The sequence below is a fragment of the Equus asinus genome, chromosome 11, assembly GCF_041296235.1.
Source record: "Equus asinus isolate D_3611 breed Donkey chromosome 11, EquAss-T2T_v2, whole genome shotgun sequence".
NCBI classification, from domain to species: Eukaryota; Metazoa; Chordata; class Mammalia; order Perissodactyla; family Equidae; genus Equus; species Equus asinus.
In genome coordinates this window covers 32759323-32781496 of record NC_091800.1, presented here as the reverse complement: position 1 = coordinate 32781496, position 22174 = coordinate 32759323, and the positions used below count along the sequence as shown (strand labels likewise).

General features: G+C 36.1%; 1 protein-coding gene across 9 annotated transcripts in view; it reads left to right on the top strand.

Annotated features, from left to right (window-relative positions):
* NAA16 (N-alpha-acetyltransferase 16, NatA auxiliary subunit) overlaps window positions 1-22174 on the top strand; it is a 69479-nt gene that overhangs the window by 30509 nt on the left and 16796 nt on the right. For 8 of the 9 annotated variants that reach the window (XR_011493001.1, XM_014854836.3, XM_014854840.3 and 5 more), the window contains 4 exons: window positions 2738-2844; window positions 18674-18746; window positions 20267-20436; window positions 20987-21139. Coding sequence is in view for 7 of the 9 variants with exons in the window: in XM_014854836.3 (XP_014710322.1) it covers window positions 2738-2844; window positions 18674-18746; window positions 20267-20436; window positions 20987-21139 (503 nt within the window). In the remaining 2 variants the exon portion in view is untranslated. The remainder of the gene's footprint in view (window positions 1-2737; window positions 2845-18673; window positions 18747-20266; window positions 20437-20986; window positions 21140-22174) is intronic. The other variant, XR_011493002.1, reaches the window with a different exon arrangement.

Genomic DNA, 22174 nt, shown 5'->3' with positions numbered 1-22174 from the left:
TATTTTAGCAATGAATTTTGAGACATCAGTTTTGTGTGAATCTATGCTACACATCTGGAGAAGAATTAGCATAGCATCTGTGTAGTCAGATAACCTGTTTTGTAAGCTGTAATACTGAACAGACACATAATGATTGATGGTCTTTTTACCCCCCAAAGGAAAGACTATGGGAGTACTAAAGAATTGTTTAACAATAACTAGGAAGAAGGGAGGTTATTTGTTTCGTGAAAGAGTTTTTCTTATACCTAAAGAAAACGTTGTGAGATGTGTAAATAGTAAGTAATTTCGGGGTATAGTGTGGACTGAGCAGTTGAGTAACTGAATGTAGGCTTCTTGTTTAGATAATACATTTATACAGTTCCAGGTAAAGGGATACAAAAGAGTTTTAAAGTGAAAGATCTTTTTTCTGTCTCTGTCCGCTGGCCACCAAGTTTACTTCTCTAGAGACAGCCATTGTTATCAGTAGATGGTGTGTTCTTCCAGAAATACATTGTGCATATACAAACAAAAATGCGTTTGGGGAGTTTGTGCATAGTTTGCTTTTTTCCTCCCCTTTCTGTACGAAAGTGTTGACATAGATTGCTCTGCACCTGCTTTTCCTTTTCACTTAACTGGAATTCAGTGTCTAGAGTTCAGTGCTGTCAGCAGGTAGGAGCTTCCTCATTTGTTCTTGGAGCTGTCCAGTCTAAGTGACAGTTTAGTGAGAGGAGAGGCTTTCAATATTGTGGATAATTGAGAGTTGAGTATATTGTCTTTTAAATCAAATCTACCAGTATGATCTGAATAGACTGAGAAAGTTGACCAAGAAGAGGAGCCCAAAGTAAAGATAAAATGTAAGGTCCTGACATGAAGATAAAATGCTTGTTTTCTCAGTAGATGATAGCAAAAGATTCTTACCTGTAGAAATACAATAGCTGTCAGATAATCAAGACATCTGTTGAGTGGTTACCGTGTGCCAGGCACTCTGCTTCCTGCTATATGCTCCCAGCTTGTTTGAGCCATATAAGAGTACTTTAGAGGCTGATGATAGTATCCTCATCTTAGGGTGGAGAAAGGTTTTTAGTGGACAAGTTATTTTGCCCAACGTCACATACAAAGTAAGTGGAGGTTTATGCATTCCCCTAAGTAACCTGTGATTTTTGAAAGATCATGTACGAAGTATACCAAGACAACACACATCTTCACTCTGAGTTAAATACACATCATTACTTCCTTAAAAATCAAAATTAGTTTCAGAGGTCAAATCTTTCCAGCACTTCCTCTGATACAAAGCTGAGAGATTATCTGAAATCAGTCTTTATAATAGAGTTAACAAATGTTGAACCTGTTTTTATATTTGATAAATTTTCTACTCAATAAAATTTAAATTTCTCTTTCAAATTTTTATGACATCTAATTTTATTGAGTATGCATGTTTTGTTCAACACTGTCAGTCACAACAAATAAAAACAAACACTTTGAGTTGCTTGGTTTTTAGTGAAGTGTTGTGATTCATAAAGAAACCTTAAGAGGTCATTTTGGTAGTCTTACTTCAGGTTAACATTCATGACATATCTTTTTTTAAGTGAGTGGGCAAATCCATGTCATTATATATTAACTATTACTGTCAAAAAGTTCATTTATCTGAGTTAGAACCTTTGTATTTAAAATTAAAATTTTTTCAATTTTTTTCTGCTTTCAAAAAATGACACCAAAATTTTTTGGTAAAGATGTAAGAATAATAATTATTTACTGATGTTGCAAATAGGGTATTTATTTATTTATATTTTTTTGGTGGGAAAGATTAGCCGTGAGCTAACATCTGTTACCAGTCTTCCTTTTTTTTTGCTTGAGGAAGATTAGCCCTGAGGTAACATGTGTGCCAGTCTTCCTCTATTTTGTATGTGGGTTGCTGCCTCAGCATGGCTGACGAGTGGTGTAGGGCTGGGTCCGGGATGCCGACCTGTGAACCCAGGCCGCAGAAACTGAGTACACCGAGAACTTAACCACTACACCACAGGGCCAGTCCCAGGGTATTTGTTTTAATTCTGATGTTAGAATGTTCCAGGGCTCTGTCTAGTGTCTAACACATGTTGTTTTACTTATTGTCTATCTCACTCACTAGAGTGTTAGGTTCCATGAGGGCAGGATTTAAAAAAAAAATTTGGTTTTAATCACTGCTATCTCTGTACTACCTGGAACAGTGCCTGGCACATGCGTAGGTGCTGGATAGATGATTGTGGGATGAATGAATGTTGAAGTAAATTGCTAGTTGATTTGGAAAACATTTGTAAATACCACTTTAGGGTTTAAAAAGATATTTTGGCTGCTACTTGAATGTGGTGCTGATTGCAGTAGAATCTTTCTGTAGTCTGCAGAGTGCTTTATGAGTTGTCTGCAGACAGGACTGAGTCTGTGCTGGTCAGTGACATTGGGACAGATACTTGCTGTGGGACTGTTCACAATGGATAGTAGGTTACCTTTACTCAAAGCTGTGCAGTCATCTTGTTTACCTATCTTTCGAAGTGTTCCTTGAAGATAATTTGAACCTAGATCTAGGGAAAAAATGTAGTTGCCAACTGAGATATTTGGTGTTATACTCCTTATTGGTAACAAACAAGAAATAATGCTGAGTTTTTGGGTTTAAAATTGGAGAGGGGGATCATTGTTTTTGAGGGAGTTTTATCTTTGTTTATAAAGTCGTTTTGAAAACCGTTTACATTAATTGAAGTATAACAAGGTATACTTTTGTTTCCAGGTGAAAAATTTAGAGACCTGATCGATAAGTTCCTGAGGGTTAACTTCAGTAAAGGCTGCCCACCCTTGTTTACTACTTTGAAATCTTTATATTACAATACAGAAAAGGTAAAATTTGGTCTTTATTCTATTTTGTTATATTCTTTTTACTAACTTAATTATTATAGAAAGATTTCCATGTGAAGAATATGCTATGATTTAATTATTTTCTCTATTTTAGTAATGTTAATCACCTTAGTCTAATAATAAACTGAAATTATATGCATATGGTATAAGTACTATCACAGGAAATGTCAATCTGTGAGATTTCCAAGAGTGTAAAGGCTTTCTAAAAGCATTAAGATGAAAAAAGTTGTTTTTAATGGCTATACTTTTCTAGTGGGATTTTAAATTTGACGTATTGTCACCAGAGGTCTATATTTAACTAGTTCATGATTAACTATCTATTATTTTATAGTATGATAGTGGATTTTTTAATTTGTTATGCGTGCTTTTAAAGTTAGAGCATGGATAATTGAGTTAGTGCACCAGTAAAATGTCATTTAGTACTATTACTTTTAACAAATAGGCTACATTTTAATAAATGTAGTTTTAGCTAGTTCTTGAATAAAGAGAATAATACTTTCTGCCTTTAAAAATTAGAAAATAGGCACTTGGTCTTAAATTAGAAAGATAATTAGAAAATTAAAAGTTAATAGAAAACAAAATATTTGTAAGCATTACTTCTTATTTATTAAAGGTCTGAAATCTTGTGTTCTGTTCTGTAGTCAGAGTTTTTGAAAGTTACTAGTTGATAAGGAAAAGATTTTATTAGAAATGCTGAAATAGGGCCTGGCCCCGTGGCTGAGTGGTTGGGTTTGCATACTCCGCTTCAGCGGCCCAGGCTTTCCCTGGTTCGGATCCTGGGCGTGGACACGGCACCACTCATCAGGCCACGCTGAGGCGGCGTCCCACGTAGCACAACCAGAAGCACTTACAACTGGAATATACAACTACGTACTAGGGGACTTGGGGAGAAGAAGGAGGAAAAAAGAAAAAGATTGGCAACAGTTGTTAGCTCAGCTGCCAATAATTTTTAAAAAAAGAAAAAAAGAAATGCCAAAATATTTTTTGTTCAACCTCTCCCACTTTATTTAGCTTTGACCCGTAATTATTTGTAAATTAGCAATAATTTGAATAGTAAAATATTGAAACCAAGGTCTATGTTAGGTATAACTGATTGGCACTTTCTTCCCTGTGGCAGCAGCTTTTGTAAACTGAAAGGGACAACTGATAATATCTAGTACTTGATTAGTAAAAATGTCATTTACCTTTAAAAAATCTTACAGTTCTTTGATGTCTGTAGTATGCTTTATTTGACTGTAATGGCAGTGCTATGCATTTTTTGAGAAACAGTGATTGGTTCATATGAAAACACATAGCAGCGCCTACCAATAACTTCTGTATGTTATTTAAATTAGTGTTCGCCAGAATTCCTCTCTTACTCTTTTTGGCAAGGGTGACAGAGAAGAAAGGTGAGATGAAAGGTCATAAAGAACTTACATATGTGAATTAGCACGCTGCTTTTGTCGCACTGTGTCGCACCAACAAGTGAATGCAGTGTTCGTTAAAGACTAGGTTCCTTTTAGGCTTTCGCTGAGTTCTCACGGGGTTTCTCAGTTTTCACAAGGGGCGTAGACGTTTTCAGATCCCTCCAATATTGATCCAAAGTTACCATCATAAAGGTGTTAAGCGTTTGTTGGTATTTTATAAAGTGTGGAAATTGCATTTTTAAAGAAGGCACTGAGAATGCATTAATTTATATGGGAATCTTTGACATCTCTTTAGTATTAATTTTTAAGCACACACCAGGAATGTTTACCAAGTGCTTTTGAGAATTGAATTAAACTGCAGAAAATTGAGTTCAAGTCATCAGAACTTAGTATAGTGGGAAAAAATTTACAAGTATGGGAAATTCTCAAATAATTTTGGCCACATACATCTGTGAATCCTCATAAGGGCATTTTAAAATTTGCACATTTCTAACCAGCAGTTAGTCCTGACTTTTAGCAAGGGCTGCATTTTAACTCTCAAGGAAGGATTTCAAAGAGGTTAAGTCTTGGGGCCGGCCGGGTGGTCAAGTGGTTGATTTTGCATGCTCCGCTTCGGGGGCTCAGAGTTTTGTCGATTCAGATCCTGGGTGCGGACATGGCACCATTCATCGGGCCACCCTGGGGCGGCGTCCCACATGCCACAACTAGAGGGACCCACAACTGAAAATATACAACTATGTACCAGGGGGCTTTGGGGATAAAAAGGAAAAATAAAATCTTAAGGAAAAAAAAATGTTAAGTCTGATAAACAGGGTTTTGTAACTTTCCAAGTCTTGAAGAATAATTCATGTCAGGTAGCATGAAAATAAAATAATCTTTTGAAGTCACGATATAGTACAATTGCAAAAAAATATTTTAAAAATGTCTCCAGCATTTTAAATTGTGAATGCACTATTTGAGAGCATTTTTTGTGTAATTCCTTTCAAGGTTCTTTTCTTTGTGAATTTATTTGTGGTGTATATATGTAGCTGTAGTAATTTTGATGAAAAAATTTTGCTTTTCCTTTTCCCCTGGCAATTTCATGAGCATTTAATGTGTTATTGTATAGTCTTCATTATCTTCCTTTTTAAATGACTGCAGTCTTTTATAAAATCATACCTCCGTTGTTGAACTTCCATTTTTCAAGTTTTCACTGTTAAAAAAATATCTTAAGTATCGTTGTACACATAGCTTTACTTAGGATTATTTCCTTCTCATAAATTCTCAGAATAAATTAGTGAGTAAAAGGTATGAACATTTTGTGGTTCTTGGATAAACACTGATAGATTGGTTTCTCTAGGATTGTAGACACCAGTTTGTATTGAACCAGTGTATGTGACAGGTTCACTGGGCCCTCACCAGCATTAGGTTGTTAAATATTTTCCCTTCTTGTGTTTGCTTTTCTATGGAGATTTTTTTTTTGACATAAAGAAGTTAAAAATTTAATGTAACCAAATTTGTTGATCTTTATTTTTATTGTAGAAAGTCGTCTACTGCTTTAGAAACAGTATGGAAAGTCCTCTTCCCCTAGAGCAGTGCTTCTCAGGGGTGGGTGGGAAAGGGGATTTTGTCCCCCAGATGACATTTTGTACTGTCTGGAGACGTTTTTGATTGTCACCATTGTGAGGGTGTGCTACTGACGTCTAACGAGTAGAGGCGGGGGTGTTGCTAAACATTCTGCAATGCACGGGACAGCCCCCCACAACAGAGAATTCCATTATTGACATCTTGGGCTAGATAATTCTTTGTCATAGGGGCCTGACCTGTGCATTATAGGATATTTAGCCTGTCCTTGGTCTCTACCAACTAGATACCAGTACCTTCCTCCCAGTGTTTTTCATTGTTCTTGTTAACTTTATTGAGATATACCATAACATTTAACTATTTGAAGTGTACAATTGAGTGATTTTTAGTATATTTGGAGTTTTGCAACCATCACAACAGTGTAATTTTGGAAAATTTCATCACCCCAAAAAGAAGCTCCATCCCCCCAGCATTAGGCAACCACTGGTGTACTTTCTGTCTGTGGTTTTGCCTATTCTGGACATTTTGTACAAACAGAATCATACAATATGTGGCCTTTTTTTCTCTGGCTTCTTTTACCTAGCATAATATTTTCATCCATGTGGTAGGATGAGTGAGTATTTCACTCCCTTTTATGGCCAAATAATATCCCATTTTATGGCTATACCACATTTTATCTATCAGGTGATGAACATTTTGGTTGTTCCTACCTTTTGGTTATTATGAATAATGGTGCCATGAACATTTCTGCACAAGTTTTTGCATGTACATGTTTTCATTTCTTTTGGGTGTATCTACCCAGGATTGGAATTGTTAGGTCAAATGCTACCTTTATGTTTAAACTTGTAAAAAACTACCAGACTGTTTTCCAAAGTGCCTTTACCATTTTACCCTCCCACAAGCAGTGTATGAGTATTTTGAGTTCTAGACATGCTCACCGACGATCCACTTGTTATGTGTGATTAATAGCCACTCTCTTGGGCGTGAAGTGCTATCTCTTTGTGGCTTTGGTTTGCATTTCTCCGATGACTGATGATGTTGAGCATCTTTTCATGTGCTTATTGGCCATATGTATATCTTCTTTGGAGAAATGTCAATTCAGATTCTTTGCCAGTTTTTAATTGGGTTGTCTTTTTATTATTGAATTGTAAGAGTTCTTTTTATCTTCTAGATACAAGTTCCTTTTGAGAGGTATAATTTGAAAATATTTTGTACCATTCTTTGGGTTGTCTTTCACTTTCTTGAAAGTATCCTTGGACACACAAAAGTTTTTAGTTTTGGTTAAGTCCAGTTTATCTTCCTTCCCTTTTGTTTTTTGTGCTTTTGTGTCATATCTAAGAAACTGTTTCCAAATCCAAGGTCATGAAGATTTACACATTTACTTCTGAGTTGTATACTTTTAATTCTTACATTGAGGTCTTCAATCCATTTTGAGAGCATTTTTGTATGTGGTGTGAGGTAGGAGTCCTCCTTCCTTCTTTTGCATGTGACTTTCCAGTTTCCCAGCACTGTGTGTTGAAAAGGCTGTTCTTTCTCTGTTGAAAGGTCTTGGCAGCCTTGTTGAAAATAAACTGACCGTAAATGTGAGCATTCATTACTGGACTCTCAGTTCTATTCCAGTGATCTGTACATCTGTTATTACGCTAGTACAACACTGTCCTAATTACTTTGGCTTTAGAGTAAGTTTTAAATTTAGGAAGTGTGAATCTTCCTAGTTTGTTCTTTTTCAAGATTCTTTTGGCCGTTCAGGATTCCTTTTATTCGTGTTTGGATTTTAGGATCAGCTTTTCAGTTTTTACAGGGAAGCCATCTGGGGTTTAATAGGGATTGCATTGAATCTGTAGATCACTATGGGACATATTCCCATCTTAACAATATTAAATCTTTCAATCTATGAACATTGGATGTCTTTCCGTTTATTTAGATCTTCTTTAATTTCAGCACTTTTTTGGAGTTTGCAGTATACAAGTCTTGTACATCTTTTGTTAAACTTATTCCTAAGTATTTTATTTTTTTTATGGTATTCTAGATGGAATTATTTTCTTAATTTCATTTCCAGATTGTTCATTGCTAGTATATAAAATACAGTTGATTTTTGTAGATTGATCTTGTATTCTGCACCCTTGCTGAACTCGTCTATTAGCTGTTATAGTTGGTGTAATGGATTCTTAGGATTTCCTATGTGTAAGATCATGTCATCTGCAAATAGAAAGTTTTATTTCTTCCTTTCCATTTTGTTTTGTTTTCATTTCCTTGACTAATTGTCCTCGCCAGAACCTCCAGTACAGTGTTGAATAGGAGTGATGAGAGAGGCTTCTTTCTCTTGTTCTTGATCTTAGGAGGAAAACATCTAGTCTTTCTCCATTAAATATTATGTTAACTATGGATTTTTCATATATGCGTTTTATAACTTTGAGGAAATTCCCTTCTATTCCTAGTTTGTTGAGTGTTTTTATTGTGGGAGGGTGTTGAGTTTTGTCACATGCTTTTTCTGTGTCTGATGAGATGATCATGTGTTTTTTGGGTTTTATTCTATTGATATGATGTATTACATTAATTGAGTTTCACATGTTAAGCCAACCTGTTACTGCTGTGATAAAACCCACTTAATCATGGTGTATAATACTTTCTATGTGTTGCTAGATTCAATTTGCTAGTATTTTATTGAGGATGTTTGCATCTCTATTCCTAAGAGATACTTGTCTGTAGTTTTCTTGTGATGTCTTTGTCTGGTTTTGGTATCAGGATATTAATGGCCTTACAATGAGTTGGAAGGTGTTCTCTCCTGTTCTGTTTTTTTCTGAAAAGTTTGTGAAGAATTAGTATTGGTGTTAAATGTTTGGTAGAATTTACCAGTTGAAGCCATCTGGGCCTGGACTTTGTGGGTAGTTTTTGATTACCTATTCAAACTCTTTACTTGTTTTTGGTTTACTCATATTTTCTATTTCTTCTTGACCTGGATTCTGAAATTTGTGTTTCTAGAAATTTGTCCATTTCATCTGTTATCAAATATTGGCATATAATCATCCATGTTCCTTTATAATCATTTTATTTCTGTAAAGTCAGTAGTAATGTCTTTTCTCTTTTTAATTTTAACAATGTGAGTCTTTTTTTCTTGGTCAGTCTAGCTAAAGATTTGCTCATTTTGTTAGTCTTTTCAGAGTACCAAGTTTTAGGTCTGCCGATTGTTTTCCCCTCCTATTTCATTAATTTCCAATCTAATCTTCTACTTGTTTTAGGTTTAATTTGCTTGTCTTTTTTAGTGTCCTTTTTCTAATATGTTCTTAGTGTTCTGTACTTGTATCTTTTACTTTACTGATTTGAGTGAGAAAAACAGGTTTAAGAATAAAGATTTGTATTTGTACAAAAAAAGATAGTGAAATCAGTTTTTATTTAATTTTAATTCAACTGTCAAGGTTACAGGTTATGCATGTTGGTGTGTGCATGTGTTATAAAAGAAACCAAAATGACTCTGCAAATTAATTTTGGACTTCTATTTTCACCTATAATGGATGTGACTTCCTAGTTTTCTTCTGTAGACATTCCCTGTGAGTGTAAGACTCTTGAGTAAGGACGGTCGTCATTAAGGTTTGCCTGGGTTGTTACAGGTGCATCTGATTCCGTTGAAGCTGGCTATCAGTACACAGGTGTACTGAATAGGAGTAACTTAAAACATCCTGGAAATTGAGTACTTGATGAGATTCTGACTAGATGAAGTGTCAGATGTCTCAACAGAAAGTAAATGACTGTCCACTCACAGGAAGAGAAGGTAGGCTGTTTCGCAGGAGACCTTTCTTTCGTGTGATAATCTGCCCATACTATGAAAACAGACCTAGATCCTCCTGTAGTTAAAGAACGGGCGGAGCTATGTGTGCTCTCTAGAAACCCGTGACAGGAGGTACAAAGAGTGATAGAAAACTTGGCCTCGTGTTCAGTGAAGAAAGAGAGAGTCATCATAAACTTCATTGCGGTGTTTCTATGGGAAGTACTGAATCATTTGGCTGTTGTTGCTGGGGAACACCTATAATTTGTTTTTTCACTGAGTTTGATTGCTTTTTTGTTTTTCATAAAATGCACAGGTTTATGCTAGTTTATTTTTTATAAAACATAAAATAAAAATTAAAAATTTTAGTCGGTGAGTTAACTATAATCATCTTGTGTTTCACCATGTGTATCACACTTTGGCAAATACCGTGCAGGGAAAAGAGCATTGCTTTGAAATCAGGTCTGGTTTGGAATCCTAACTCCATCACTTCTTTGCTTGAGCAATTACCTAAATCTGTTTCTGGATCATGAAGTTGGGGAAAATAATACTTAAAGAGTTGGTGTGTGTTTTAATTAAATGATAAAGTTTGTAAAGTGTTTGATTCAGAGAAAGGTGTTCAAGAACTGGTTATTCTCTCACCACCCCTGTTCCTCACACTTCATCTCTGCAAGAAATTACTTGTTTTCGTTTTAGTGTCTTAGTTCTTGGACAACTTATCTCCGGAACTAGCTCCTTCGAAACCAAAATTGTCACTACTAATTGTACTTTTATTGGAAATTAATCCAGCAGTTTTGGTCCTTGTCAATAAACTGCTGTGCTTTTAGTTTTCCAGTTTGGGTAAAAAAATGAAAAGATAGTTTCAGTGACTTTCGTGTCACAGTAACATTTTAAGCATGTGATTTGTGTCTATATTGTGAAAAATTGTGTATCAGATGTGGTGTTGTAGCACTTTGTCTTTAAGGTTAATAAAGGATTCTTTTAACTTGTACATAAGAAAAGCTGATCAATCATCATGATTTAGGAAATTATCTATAGTAGTCACAATATTTGCCCAGGTTAGATTTTGTTAACAAAAATAAAGCTGCTTCAGTCTTGATCAAATATAGCTATAGAAGAAAATACTTAAATTAGGATAAGGTGGTTGAATTTGGAAATTTTTCAGTTCATAGAATTTTGGCTGTATAACTTAAGCTGTCCTTTTGGAGACTTTAAGTTCGGTGTTTTTTTTGTTTTTTGGGTTTTTTTGGTGAGCAAGGTTGACCCTGAGCTAACATCTATGCCAGTCTTCCTCTGTTTTCTGTGTGGGATGCTGCCACAGCATGGCTTGATGTGTGTAGGTCCGTGCCCAGGATCCAAACCTGCGAATCCCAGGCTGCCAAAGCAGAGCTTGCGAACTTAACCACTATGCCACCAGGCTGGCCCCAAGGCTTTAAGTTTTTATTGTGATCTTAGATAACTAACTTAGTAGATTGGTTTTCTTGATTTTAAATGGCAGTGGCAAAATATTATTTTCAAGAAGGATAGTCATTACATGTTAAGTTTTACAAGAAAGGAGTTGAGCTGAGACATAAATTCTAGGTAGACTTGAAGTATGATGGGTCCTTATACCCGAGTAAAACTCCTTAGACTTAACTTTCATAGACAGATTTGGAAAATTGAATTATTCGCTTAACTCTTGAGTTAGTGACTTTAATATAAATTTTTTAGATTCAAGAAATATGCCTAATGAACCAGGAAAGCCGATGTTCTTTGCGGTTCTTTTATTTAGGAGATTTCATGTGGACTTTACATTATCTTGATTTTTCCTCAATCAAATCTTGTTTTGAAGTTCTAAAGCTGGAGATCTTTTTTATTCAGTAGTATTTATATGTCTCTATGTTGAATTATACGTAACTTCAATATATGTTGTACTTTTATTATTAAACTGACTTTAAAAATGTTTCACCCTTAGAGATGCAGAGAGACCCTTATTGAAAACATACTTCAGCTGCAGTTTTTGCAACTGCCAGTAGATGGCATTATAAGTTCATGAGAAAATTTTTGCTTCCATAAATTGAACAACTTGAGGACTGAATTTCTAGACCTGGAAAGTTTTTTAACTTACAGATATTCTAAGTGAGATTGATGGCGTGGTATTGGTCATGGTGCATTAAAAATGTCTATAACTGGGGCCGGTCTGGTGGTGTAGTGGTTAAGCTTGCAATTTTTGCTTTGGTGGCCCAGGGTTTGCAGGTCTGGATCCTGGGTGTGGACGTACACACTGCTCATCAAGCCATACTGTGGCAGCATCCCACATATAAAATAGAGGAAGATTGGCACAAATGTTAGCTCAGGGCTAATATTCCTCACACACACACGCACACAAAAGTGTCTATTACCGTTAATTTTGCTTTATAGTAATAGTCTTTTTGCAATATTTTTCTCAGTTCTTTTTTCCCTCTTTTTTTTGAGGAAGATTGGCCCGGAGCTAACTACTGCCAATCCTCCTCTTTTTGCTGAGGAAGACCGGCCCTGAGCTAATATCCATGCCCATCTTCCTCTACTTTATATGTAGGATGCCTACCACAGCATGGCTTTTGCCAAGTGGTGCCATGTCTGCACCCGGGATCTGAACTGGCGAACCCCGGGCCAGCGAGAAGTGGAACGTGTGAACTTAACCACTGCACCACTGGGCCACCCCCTCAGTTCTCAAACTCTAGTGTGTGTATCAGAATTAACAAGAGGGTTTTGCTAAAAACAGATCGCTGATTCTGTAAATCTGGGGCTTGGTCCCAAAATTTACATCTCTAACAAATTACCAGGTGATGCTAATGCCAGTATTGATGATGTTCATGGTCTGAGGAGCACATTTTAAGAACCACTGGTTGTTTGTTTGTTTGTTTTGAGGAAGATAGTCCTGAGCTAACATCTGCCACCAACCCTCCTCTTTTTGCTGAGGAAGATTGGCCCTGAGCTAGCATCTTTGCCTATCTTCCTCCATTTTACATGTGGGACACCTCCCACACCTTGGCTTGATAAGCAGTCTGCATGTCCATGCCCAGGATCTGAACTGGTGAACCCTGGGCCGCTGAAGCAGAATGTATGAACTTAACTGCTACACCACTGGGCTGGCCCCTTGTTTTATTTTTTTTAATTGTGGTAAAATACACAACATCCAATTCACTGTCTTAACCATTTTTAAGTGTACAGTTCACTGGTATTAAATACATTCACATTGTTCTGCAACGATCACCACCATCCATCGCCATGACACTTTTCATCTTGTAGAACTGAACCTCTGTATGCATTAAACAGTAACTTCCCATTTTCCCCTTCTCCCAGCCTCTGGCAACCACCATTATACTTTTTGTTTTTATTATTTTGACTACCCTAAGTGTCTCTAAGTGGAATCATACAGTATTTGTCTTTTTTGTGACTGGCTTATTTCACTTAGCATAATGTCCTCAAAGTTCACTCATCTTGTAGCATATTGCAGAATTGCCTTCCTTTTTAAGGCTTAAAAATATTTTATCGTATGTGGTAACATTTTGCTTATCCATTCATCTGTTGATAGACACTTTGGTTGCTTCCACGTTTTGGCTAATGTGAATAATGCTGCTATGAATATGGGTGTACATATACCTCTTTGAGTCCCTGCTTTCAATCCTTTTGGCTATATACCCAGAAATGGAATTGCTGGATCATTTGGTAATTCTTTTGTAAATTTTTTGAGAAACCGCCAAACTGTTTTCCGTAACAGCTGTACCATTTTATATTCCCACCAACAGTGCACAAGAGTTCCAGTTTCTTTACGTCTTCATCAACAGTTGTTGTTTTCTGTTTTTTTGATAATAGTTATCCTCTGAGGGTGAAGTATCTCATTGTAGTTTTGATTTGCATTTCTGTAATGATTAGTGATGTTGTGCATCTCTTCATTTGCTGATTGGCCATTTGTATGTCTTTTTTGGAGAAATGTCTTTTGCCCACTTTTGAATAGAGTTTTTTGTCGTTGTTGAGTTTTAGGAGTTCTCTATATATTTTGGATATTAACCCCTTATCAGATACATGATTTACAAATACTTTCTGCCATTCTGTGGGTTGCCTTTTTACTCTGAGTGATCTTTTGATGCACAAAATTTAAAAATATTCAATAAGTCCAGTCTGTTTATTTTTTCTTTTGTTACCTGTGCCTTTGGTATCATATCCAAGAAATCATTGCCAAATCCAGGTCATGAAGCTTTTGTCATATGTTTTATTGTTTTAGGTCCTACCTTTAGGTCCTTGATCCATTTTGAGTTAATTTTTGTTTATGGTTTTAGGTAAGGGTCTAGCTTCATTCTTTTACCTGTGGATATCTAGTTTTCCCCTCACCATTTGTTGAAAAGACTGCCCTTTCCCCATTGAGTGGTCTTGACACCCTTGTCAAAAATCATTTGACCACATATGCGAGGGTTTGTTTCTGGGCTCTTTTATTCCATTAGTCTCTGTCAGTTTTCATCCACATGTTTTAATTACTATAACTTTGTAGTGAGTTTTGAAATCAGGATGTGAGTTCTCTGGTTTTGTGCTTGTTTTTCAAGATTGCGTTGGCTATTTCGGTTCCCTTGAGATTCCATGTGAATTTAGGATGAGTTTTTCTATTTGAAAAAAAAAGTCATTGGGATTTTGATAGTGATCGCATTGAGTCTGTAGATATCTTTGGGTAGTACTCACATTTTAATAAGAGGTCTTCCAATCCATGAACATGGGATGTGTTTCTGTTTATTTATGTCTTTTTAAATTTCTTTCAGCAATGTTTTGTAGTTTTCATTGTACAAGTCTTTCATTTCCTTGGTTAATTCATAAGTATTTTATTCTTTTTGATGCTATTGTGAATGGAGTTGTTTTTGTAATTTCCTTTTCAGGTTGTTCATTATTTGTGTATAGAAATGCAACAGATTTTTGCATATTGACTTTGTATCCTGCTACTTTGCTGAATTTGTTTATTAGTTGTAAAGTTTTTTTGTGGTGTGATTAGGATTTTCTGTAGGAAAGGTCATATCATCTGCAAACAGATATTTTTACTTCTTCCTTTCCAGTTTGGATGCCTTTTATTTCTTTTTCTTGCCTAATTGCTTTGTCTAGAACTTCCAGAACTGTGTTGAATAGAAGTGGTGAAAGTGGGCATCCTTGCCTCATTCCTGATCTTAGTAGAAACATTTTGTCTTTCATTATTTGATATATTCACTGTGGGTTTTTTGTAGATGGCATTCATTATATTGAGGTAGTATCTTTCTAATCCTAGTTTGTTGAGTGTTTTTATAGTGAAAGGATGTTGAATTTTGTCAGATGCTTTTTCTGCATCAATTGAGATGATAGTTTTTTTTTTTCCCCTCATTTTGTTGATGTGGCATATTACCTTGACTTTTATATGTTGAACCATCCTTGCATTCCAGAATAAATCCCAGTTGGTCATGGTGTATAATCTTTTTAGTATGCTGCTGAATTCTGTTTTCTAGTATTTTGTTGAGGATTTTTGCATCCATAGTCATCAGGGGTATTGATCAGTAGTTTCTTATGGTGTCTTTTTCTGGCTTTGGTATCAGAGTAATGCTGGCCTCATAAAATGAATTTGGAAGTGTTTGCTTCTCTTCTGTTTTTTGGGAAAACTTTGGCATTGGTTCTTTAAATGTTTGGTAGAATTCACCAGTGAAGCCATTGGGTCCAGGGTTTTCTTTGTTAATAGATTTTTGATTACTCATTCAATCTCCTTACTAGTTGTAGGTTTATTCAGATTTTAAGAAACATTGTTTTTTAACAATCTTTGTTTTAAAAGTCTTATTATTAAAACAATACAGCATTATTGTTTTTTGAAAGAATGTACCCATATTTTACTATCCTAATTATTTGGTAATGTTTTTATTGATATGTATTTATGTATATGTATTTTAGTGAAGTCATAATGTGTGTAAATTCTTTTTGTGGTCTGTTTTTTTATGTTATTTACATATTTTTCCTCATTATTAATGTATAGTCCCATCTATTTCCCTTTTGCCTTTCTATAGAAAATTATGCCATATGATGTAGCATCATATCACAAAGATATGTAGGCCTGAGAAGTGTTTTAATTTGGTCTTTTTTTTGTTTTTTGACTGGTGTCAGTAGGATGGTCAGTGGCTTTATGGACATGACACCCTGTGACTTTGTGGAGCAGGGTTCTAATTTGGATTCAAAATTAAATTAATTAAATCATACCATCTTGTGTTACATGGAATGCACGAAGAGGTTTCTTTTGTAGCCATAAATACCAAAATCTGATTAGGACTTTGTGGATACATGGTCTGTTCCTCACTGGCAGTGAAACTACAGTACGTTTTGGTTAGTTCATAAAGAGGCCTAGAAAGAAAATAATTGTTTATCTGAAAATAAAATGTCTAACATCCCACTTTTCACAAAATAGTAAGCAATGTTTCAGACTTTATTTTAGTAGTAGGTAGGTAAGTGAATTTAGATAGGAAAACCTGTAATTGTTTTAAGAACAGATTCTTAGTTTCTGCCTTTTACCAGGGCTGCTGACAATAATAAGCAAATCAGTCATTTTTGATTTCACTCAGACTTTTCAAATCTTTTTAGTTTTTTTGTAGACATGCTAACATGATTCGTAAATGAAATAACTCTCTTTTGTTAATTTTATATTTGCTTATTTTATATTGTTGTAATAAATGCTTTATTTTCTTTTTTTCTTAAAGACTGGCACCTGAGCGAATATCTGTTGCCAGTCTTCTTTTTTTTCTTCTTCTCCCCAAAGGCCCCCAGTACGTAGTTGTATATTCTAGTTGTAGGTTCTTCTGGTTGTGCTATGTGGGATGCTGCCTCAGCATGGCTTCACGAGCAGTGCCGTGTCCATGCCCAGGATCCTAACCGGCAAAACCCTGGGCTGCCGAAGCGGAGTGTGTGAACTTAACCACTTGGCCATGGGGCGGCCCCCATGTAATAAATGTTTACAAACTTGAAGTAGGAGATCACAATTTTTTTAATGGTATAATTAATATACAGCATTTGATATTAGAGATTATAATGCACGTGGAGACCTGAGACATAACACAGTTAGGACTCCTCCAGAGGCTGGGTGGCTGCCCAGTTTGTCCCTCTGTAACACACTCCTCCCCCCAATCAAACAAAAGAAAACTTCTTTAAATTTCAAGAACTCTTTAAGATTCTTTGGGAACTCAGTTTGGAAATGTGTATTTGGAAATGTGTTGCTTAATGTCACATAAGAGTGTCATAAGTTTGTCCCTCCTAAGCCTTCTCTTACTTTTTTTCCCTCTCTGGCAAACTTTCCCCTCCCTGTTGTCCCCCCAGTGTGTGTGTGTGTGTGTGTGTGTGTGTGTGTGTGTGTGTTTAAAGTTTACTCCTCCTCAGTTTCCCCTCCCTGTTGTCCCCCCAGTGTGTGTGTGTGTGTGTGTGTTTAAAGTTTACTCCTCCTCAGTTTCCCCTCCCTGTTGTCCCCCCAGTGTGTGTGTGTGTGTGTGTGTGTGTGTGTGTGTGTTTAAAGTTTACTCCTCCTCAGTTTCCCCTCCCTGTTGTCCCCCCAGTGTGTGTGTGTGTGTGTGTGTGTGTGTGTTTAAAGTTTACTCCTCCTCAGTTTCCCCTCCCTGTTGTCCCCCCAGTGTGTGTGTGTGTGTGTGTGTGTGTGTGTGTTTAAAGTTTACTCCTCCTCAGTTTGGAAGCACTTAGTGTATTTTCCACGGTCTGGCCGATTTGATGCACACCACTTGGTGTTTTGTGCACTAGAACTGACTGGGGAAAGGTTCCTGTGCTGCCGTTAGTCTCTAGTCTGACAGGACCCCGGTGAGTCAAGGAGAATTCCCCTTTTCGGAGCAGTTGTGCCGATGCTCCGTATACTGAAGACTGGGAGAGCAGAGCAGTTAAAAGCTTAACTCGGGAGCCTTGTTGCTTGGGTTGAACTCTGGCTCCGCCATTGTGTACTTGCAGCTTATATTTATTTTCCCATTGCCTGTAAAATGAAGTTTATTAATAGTGCATACTTCATAGGGTTGTTTTAAGGCTGAGTTAATACAAGTAAAGTACTTCAAACAGTGCCTAGCTCATGGTAAGTGCCATATATAGGGTTGACTATTAATATAATTACTACATGATATTTGTAAAGCACTTGTGACAGTTACTGGCTTATTATTATTGTTGTTCCACTGTCTGTATCTTCCTTGTGTCTGGAGGTATTAGTAGCATTAAGGCCATTTTTAAAAAATTAGAATACTTTCAACATTATCACTATGAAAATAATATCATATTGGTCAGATACAGTTAAAATTTTTAATGATTTTCCTTCACTTTTGACCTTTTTTTTTTTGAAATTCACAAATAAGATGGTTATATTTTCTAACTCATTCTGAACAGTTGACATCAGTGGCCATTTAAAGCCAACTATACATGTAAGCACCTTTTTTTCTCCTGCCACTTCTCATTCATGTTGCTGTTGGCGCTCGCAGGGCATAGCACATTTACTGTGTGGTTTATAATATTTCATTCGTACCTGAGTGAGCATTGAAATGCAAATTCTGTCAAAATGATCACTAAAAACAAAGGTAGTTTAAACATCTAGTTAGGAGTTTACTTAACCACTTCCGTCAACTTAGAGTATGATTTGGATCATTTTACTTGACTTTTTTGTGATGAGTAGCATTTTAGAAAATCTGAATATATAATGGCTTACAGCTTCACAATATAACAGTGGGAAGCAAAAGGCAAATAAATTAACTGTTAATAATAATAAATTATACAGATATGTTTATTGGTCAAAAAAAGGTTTTGTAGTAACTAGTGATAATTTGTCTTTCAAAACCTGAAGCTACTTATTGAGATGAGAAATTATGAGCTTCTGTTTTACTGTTAATGAAGAGAGCAGTACATTTTCTGTGTTTTTTCTCACTTTCCTCCCACACAGGGAGGGGGGAAAAGCAGACACCCTAGTGGTTTAGTTAATTTGTTAATTCATAGTTCTGAAATACGCTGTGTATTGTTTCCAAATCTAACCCATAGTAAGTATAAGTACCTTCATAAAATATTTTTAAATTTTAAAACTATGTTTCTTTAACAGATTTCTATAATCCAGGAGCTTGTTACTAATTATGAAGCCTCTCTTAAAATGTGTGACTTTTTTAGCCCTTATGGTAAGTTTAAATTAGATCGAATTGGAATTTGATTACTCATTTCAATCCCTTTGTAGTCACTTATAGTAAAACTATCTTGTTACGTACGTGCTACATGATTAGCTGTTTACTCAATAGTTTTTGAGTTAGTGAATGAAATGAGAAGAGCACTTTCAATCTTATTTAATTTAAATTTTCCATGATTTTGTGAGGTGGGAGTTAACCCTATTTTAACACGAGTGAACACACTTGAGAGTTTGAGTGGCTTGGCCAAGATTGTGCACTTAATGTATTGAAACCTGTTTTTCCTGAATCCCTACTTCTCTCCTCTTTCTACTCTTATTACTTTAAACCGTGTTTTGTTTCTCTGTTTGTAGGGGCATATGTAAACCAGGACAGCTTGATTTAGAAAACACGCTGGAGTGCTCTCAGCCATGCAGATGCCACTTTAGTCTGGTTTCTTGGTGTATCTTTTGATACATGTTATTGTCCTTTTGTTTTTGTTAGTTTGAAACAAACTTCATAATAAAATAACAGACACAGAAGTAAATAAGATTGATCAGGGTTCAGATGTTGTCAGCCTCATCTGCCCATTAAAAAGTTCCTCATTGGCCTCTCACCTAATAATTTTCACAGCCGCTGAAGATCGTTGCCTCAATCCTATCATCGTTTCTTCTGCATTTATTAGCTGTAATTCTTACAGAGAATTTTCCCTCATCAAATGTTTGGTTCCCTTGAAATACAGTTTATATAAACAGGAGCAAGATAAATGCTTGGCTTTTTGCCTTTATTATTTGTTTTAATTTATGCTAATTTGTGTGTGTGCATTACTATCTTTTCATTATAGTTCAGCTAGCCTAGGAGACCTTCTACTTTTTTCTGATGTAGTGCGGGTAAATGCTCCTTTCCACTCTTTCTACCGTATTTTATACCTGTATGTCTTCCCTTCTGAAATCCATTTTGGTAGCTTGATATTTCTTACCTGCTCTTCTGTAGCTTGAGGGTACAAGGGGGGAACAGGACAGAGCTCAGCTGATGAGCAGAGTTAATATCACCCTGTCAGAAACGTATCCTCCTCAAGCCCTTCAGCTTTGAGTTTCCTTCACTCACTGTCCAGGCCTCGGCACTGCTAACCCCTGGCACTTCCTGCCTCTGTGGAATTTGTAGTAGTGGTTAGGGACACCTTTTCTCTGAGCTGTTTTCCTTGACTTTTCCTGGGCCTGCTGCCTTATGCTCTCAGCCTGAGAACTCACAGAGTTAGATTAATTGACCTCTCTTCCCCAGCATTCTTTCTTTGGAGTGCGGTAGGAGTTAGAAGCCTATGGAACTAGCATCTTGTTTCTGTGCTTGGCTGCCACTTTTTGAACTTTATGGCATGAAGTCATATCTCTTTCTGTTGAAATTGATCGTTTTTGCTGGGTTTTTACTGTTTATTATTGTAATAATTATTAATTTCATTATGCATTGGGAGAGAGAAAGTTACATGATTTGCTTTACTTTGTCTTCTTCCCCATAATAATTTTATGTTTGTTTGATTGCAGAGAAGGGGGAGAAGGAACCACCAACAACACTACTCTGGGTTCAGTATTTCCTGGCACAGCACTTTGATAAACTTGGGCAATATTCTTTGGCTTTGGATTATATTAATGCTGCAATTGCTAGTACTCCAACTCTAATAGAATTATTCTATATGAAAGCAAAAATTTACAAGGTAAAATCTTAGTCATGTTTTTTGAATAGTTGAAGAATTTGGCCACTTTTAAGAACCCGTGGAGGGGCTGACCTAGTTGCATAGTGGTTAAGTTCACATGTTCTGCTTTGGCGGCCCAGGGTTTGTGGGTTCAGATCCCAGGTGTGGACCTAGACACTGCTCATCAAGCCGTGCTGTGACAGCATCCCACATACAGAATAGAGGAAGACTGGCACAGTTGTTAGCTCAGTGACAATCTTCCTCATCAAGAAAAAAAAAAACCCTTGGAGTTCTTTCCATATAGAAATAACTTCGGGGCACCTTGGTAATCTATTTCTAATACTCTAATAACCCTAAGGAGTTTTATGTTGCATAGTTATGTAATCAGTGTTGATCATTTGATTCAGCTCTTAGTAAGTGTAAATTGTAATTTACCCAAAGATTTGTAGATAAGTTTGACAGGAATGTTACCAAATTTCTGATTTGTCTTTATAAACTTTTTCCATTTATATTGCACCCATATTCTCTTAATCATAAACTGTGATTTCTTTAATACTTTGATCTCTTAAAGCATATAGGTAATCTCAAAGAAGCTGCAAAGTGGATGGATGAAGCGCAGTCTTTGGACACAGCTGATCGATTTATCAATTCTAAATGTGCAAAATACATGCTTCGAGCAAACATGATAAAAGAAGCAGAGGAAATGTGCTCCAAGTTCACAAGGGTAGGAAATAGCTGTAATTATCTGAGTTAGTAAAAATTAAACTTAAGTTCTGTGGTGATTTATGAAGTTTGCCACAGGCATTCTTAAGAATTCATTTTTGTACTGTTTTTTTAACCCCATGTAGCTCATATCCGAAGTACGGTTTCTTTCTGTGGTTGAGTGTGTGCGTGCATGTACTTCTGGTGGAGGATGGTTAAAAAGCAGTATAAGGAGCAAAATACTTTTATGCAAAGATAGGCAACATGCCATACCTCAGTGATTGTGTGTAGTATTCAATTTACAGTTCTTTTGTCTCACTAGTAATTTGTGACTGCTGTTTAATCTCTCTTTTACAGATCTTCAGAATTGTTCATAGAGTTCTTTCTATGTAGAACTAACTTTTTTGGACTACTAGTCTCTGTGACATTCAAGAGTTTAAGTTCTCTGAAATTGTTGGTCTAAACATTTGTTCCTTTCTTTTCAGTCCTTCATCATCCTTTCATGTCCTTTTTCACATAGATTTTCTGTTATATTATTAAAATAATACATGTTTATGGTTAAACATATAAGTAGACTCATGGAACAGAATAGAAAGCTCAGAAACAGATTCACACATATTTGGACACGTTGTATAGCTAGAAGTGCTTTAAAAATCAGGTGAAAAGATGTTGCTGGGACAATTAGTTATTTGTGTTGAAAAAAGTAAAATGACATCCTTATCTCACACTGCACACATATCAGTTCCAGGTGGATTAAAGATCTAAGTATGGAAAGTAAACCTTTCAAACTTTTAGAAGAAAATATAGAAGTTTATCTTTAGGGCTTGAGGTAGAAAACATTTCCTAAGACACCAAAAGCATCAAGTACAAAAGTAAAATTGATATACTTGACTATTTTAAAATTTATGATAATGTATAACAAAAAGTAACTGTAAGTAAAGTGGGAAGGGGCCAGCCTGGTGGCATAGTGGTTAAGTTTGTGTGCTCTGCTTCAGTGGCCCGGGATTAACAGGTTTGGATCCCGGGTGCGGACCTATGCGCCACTCATCAAGCCATG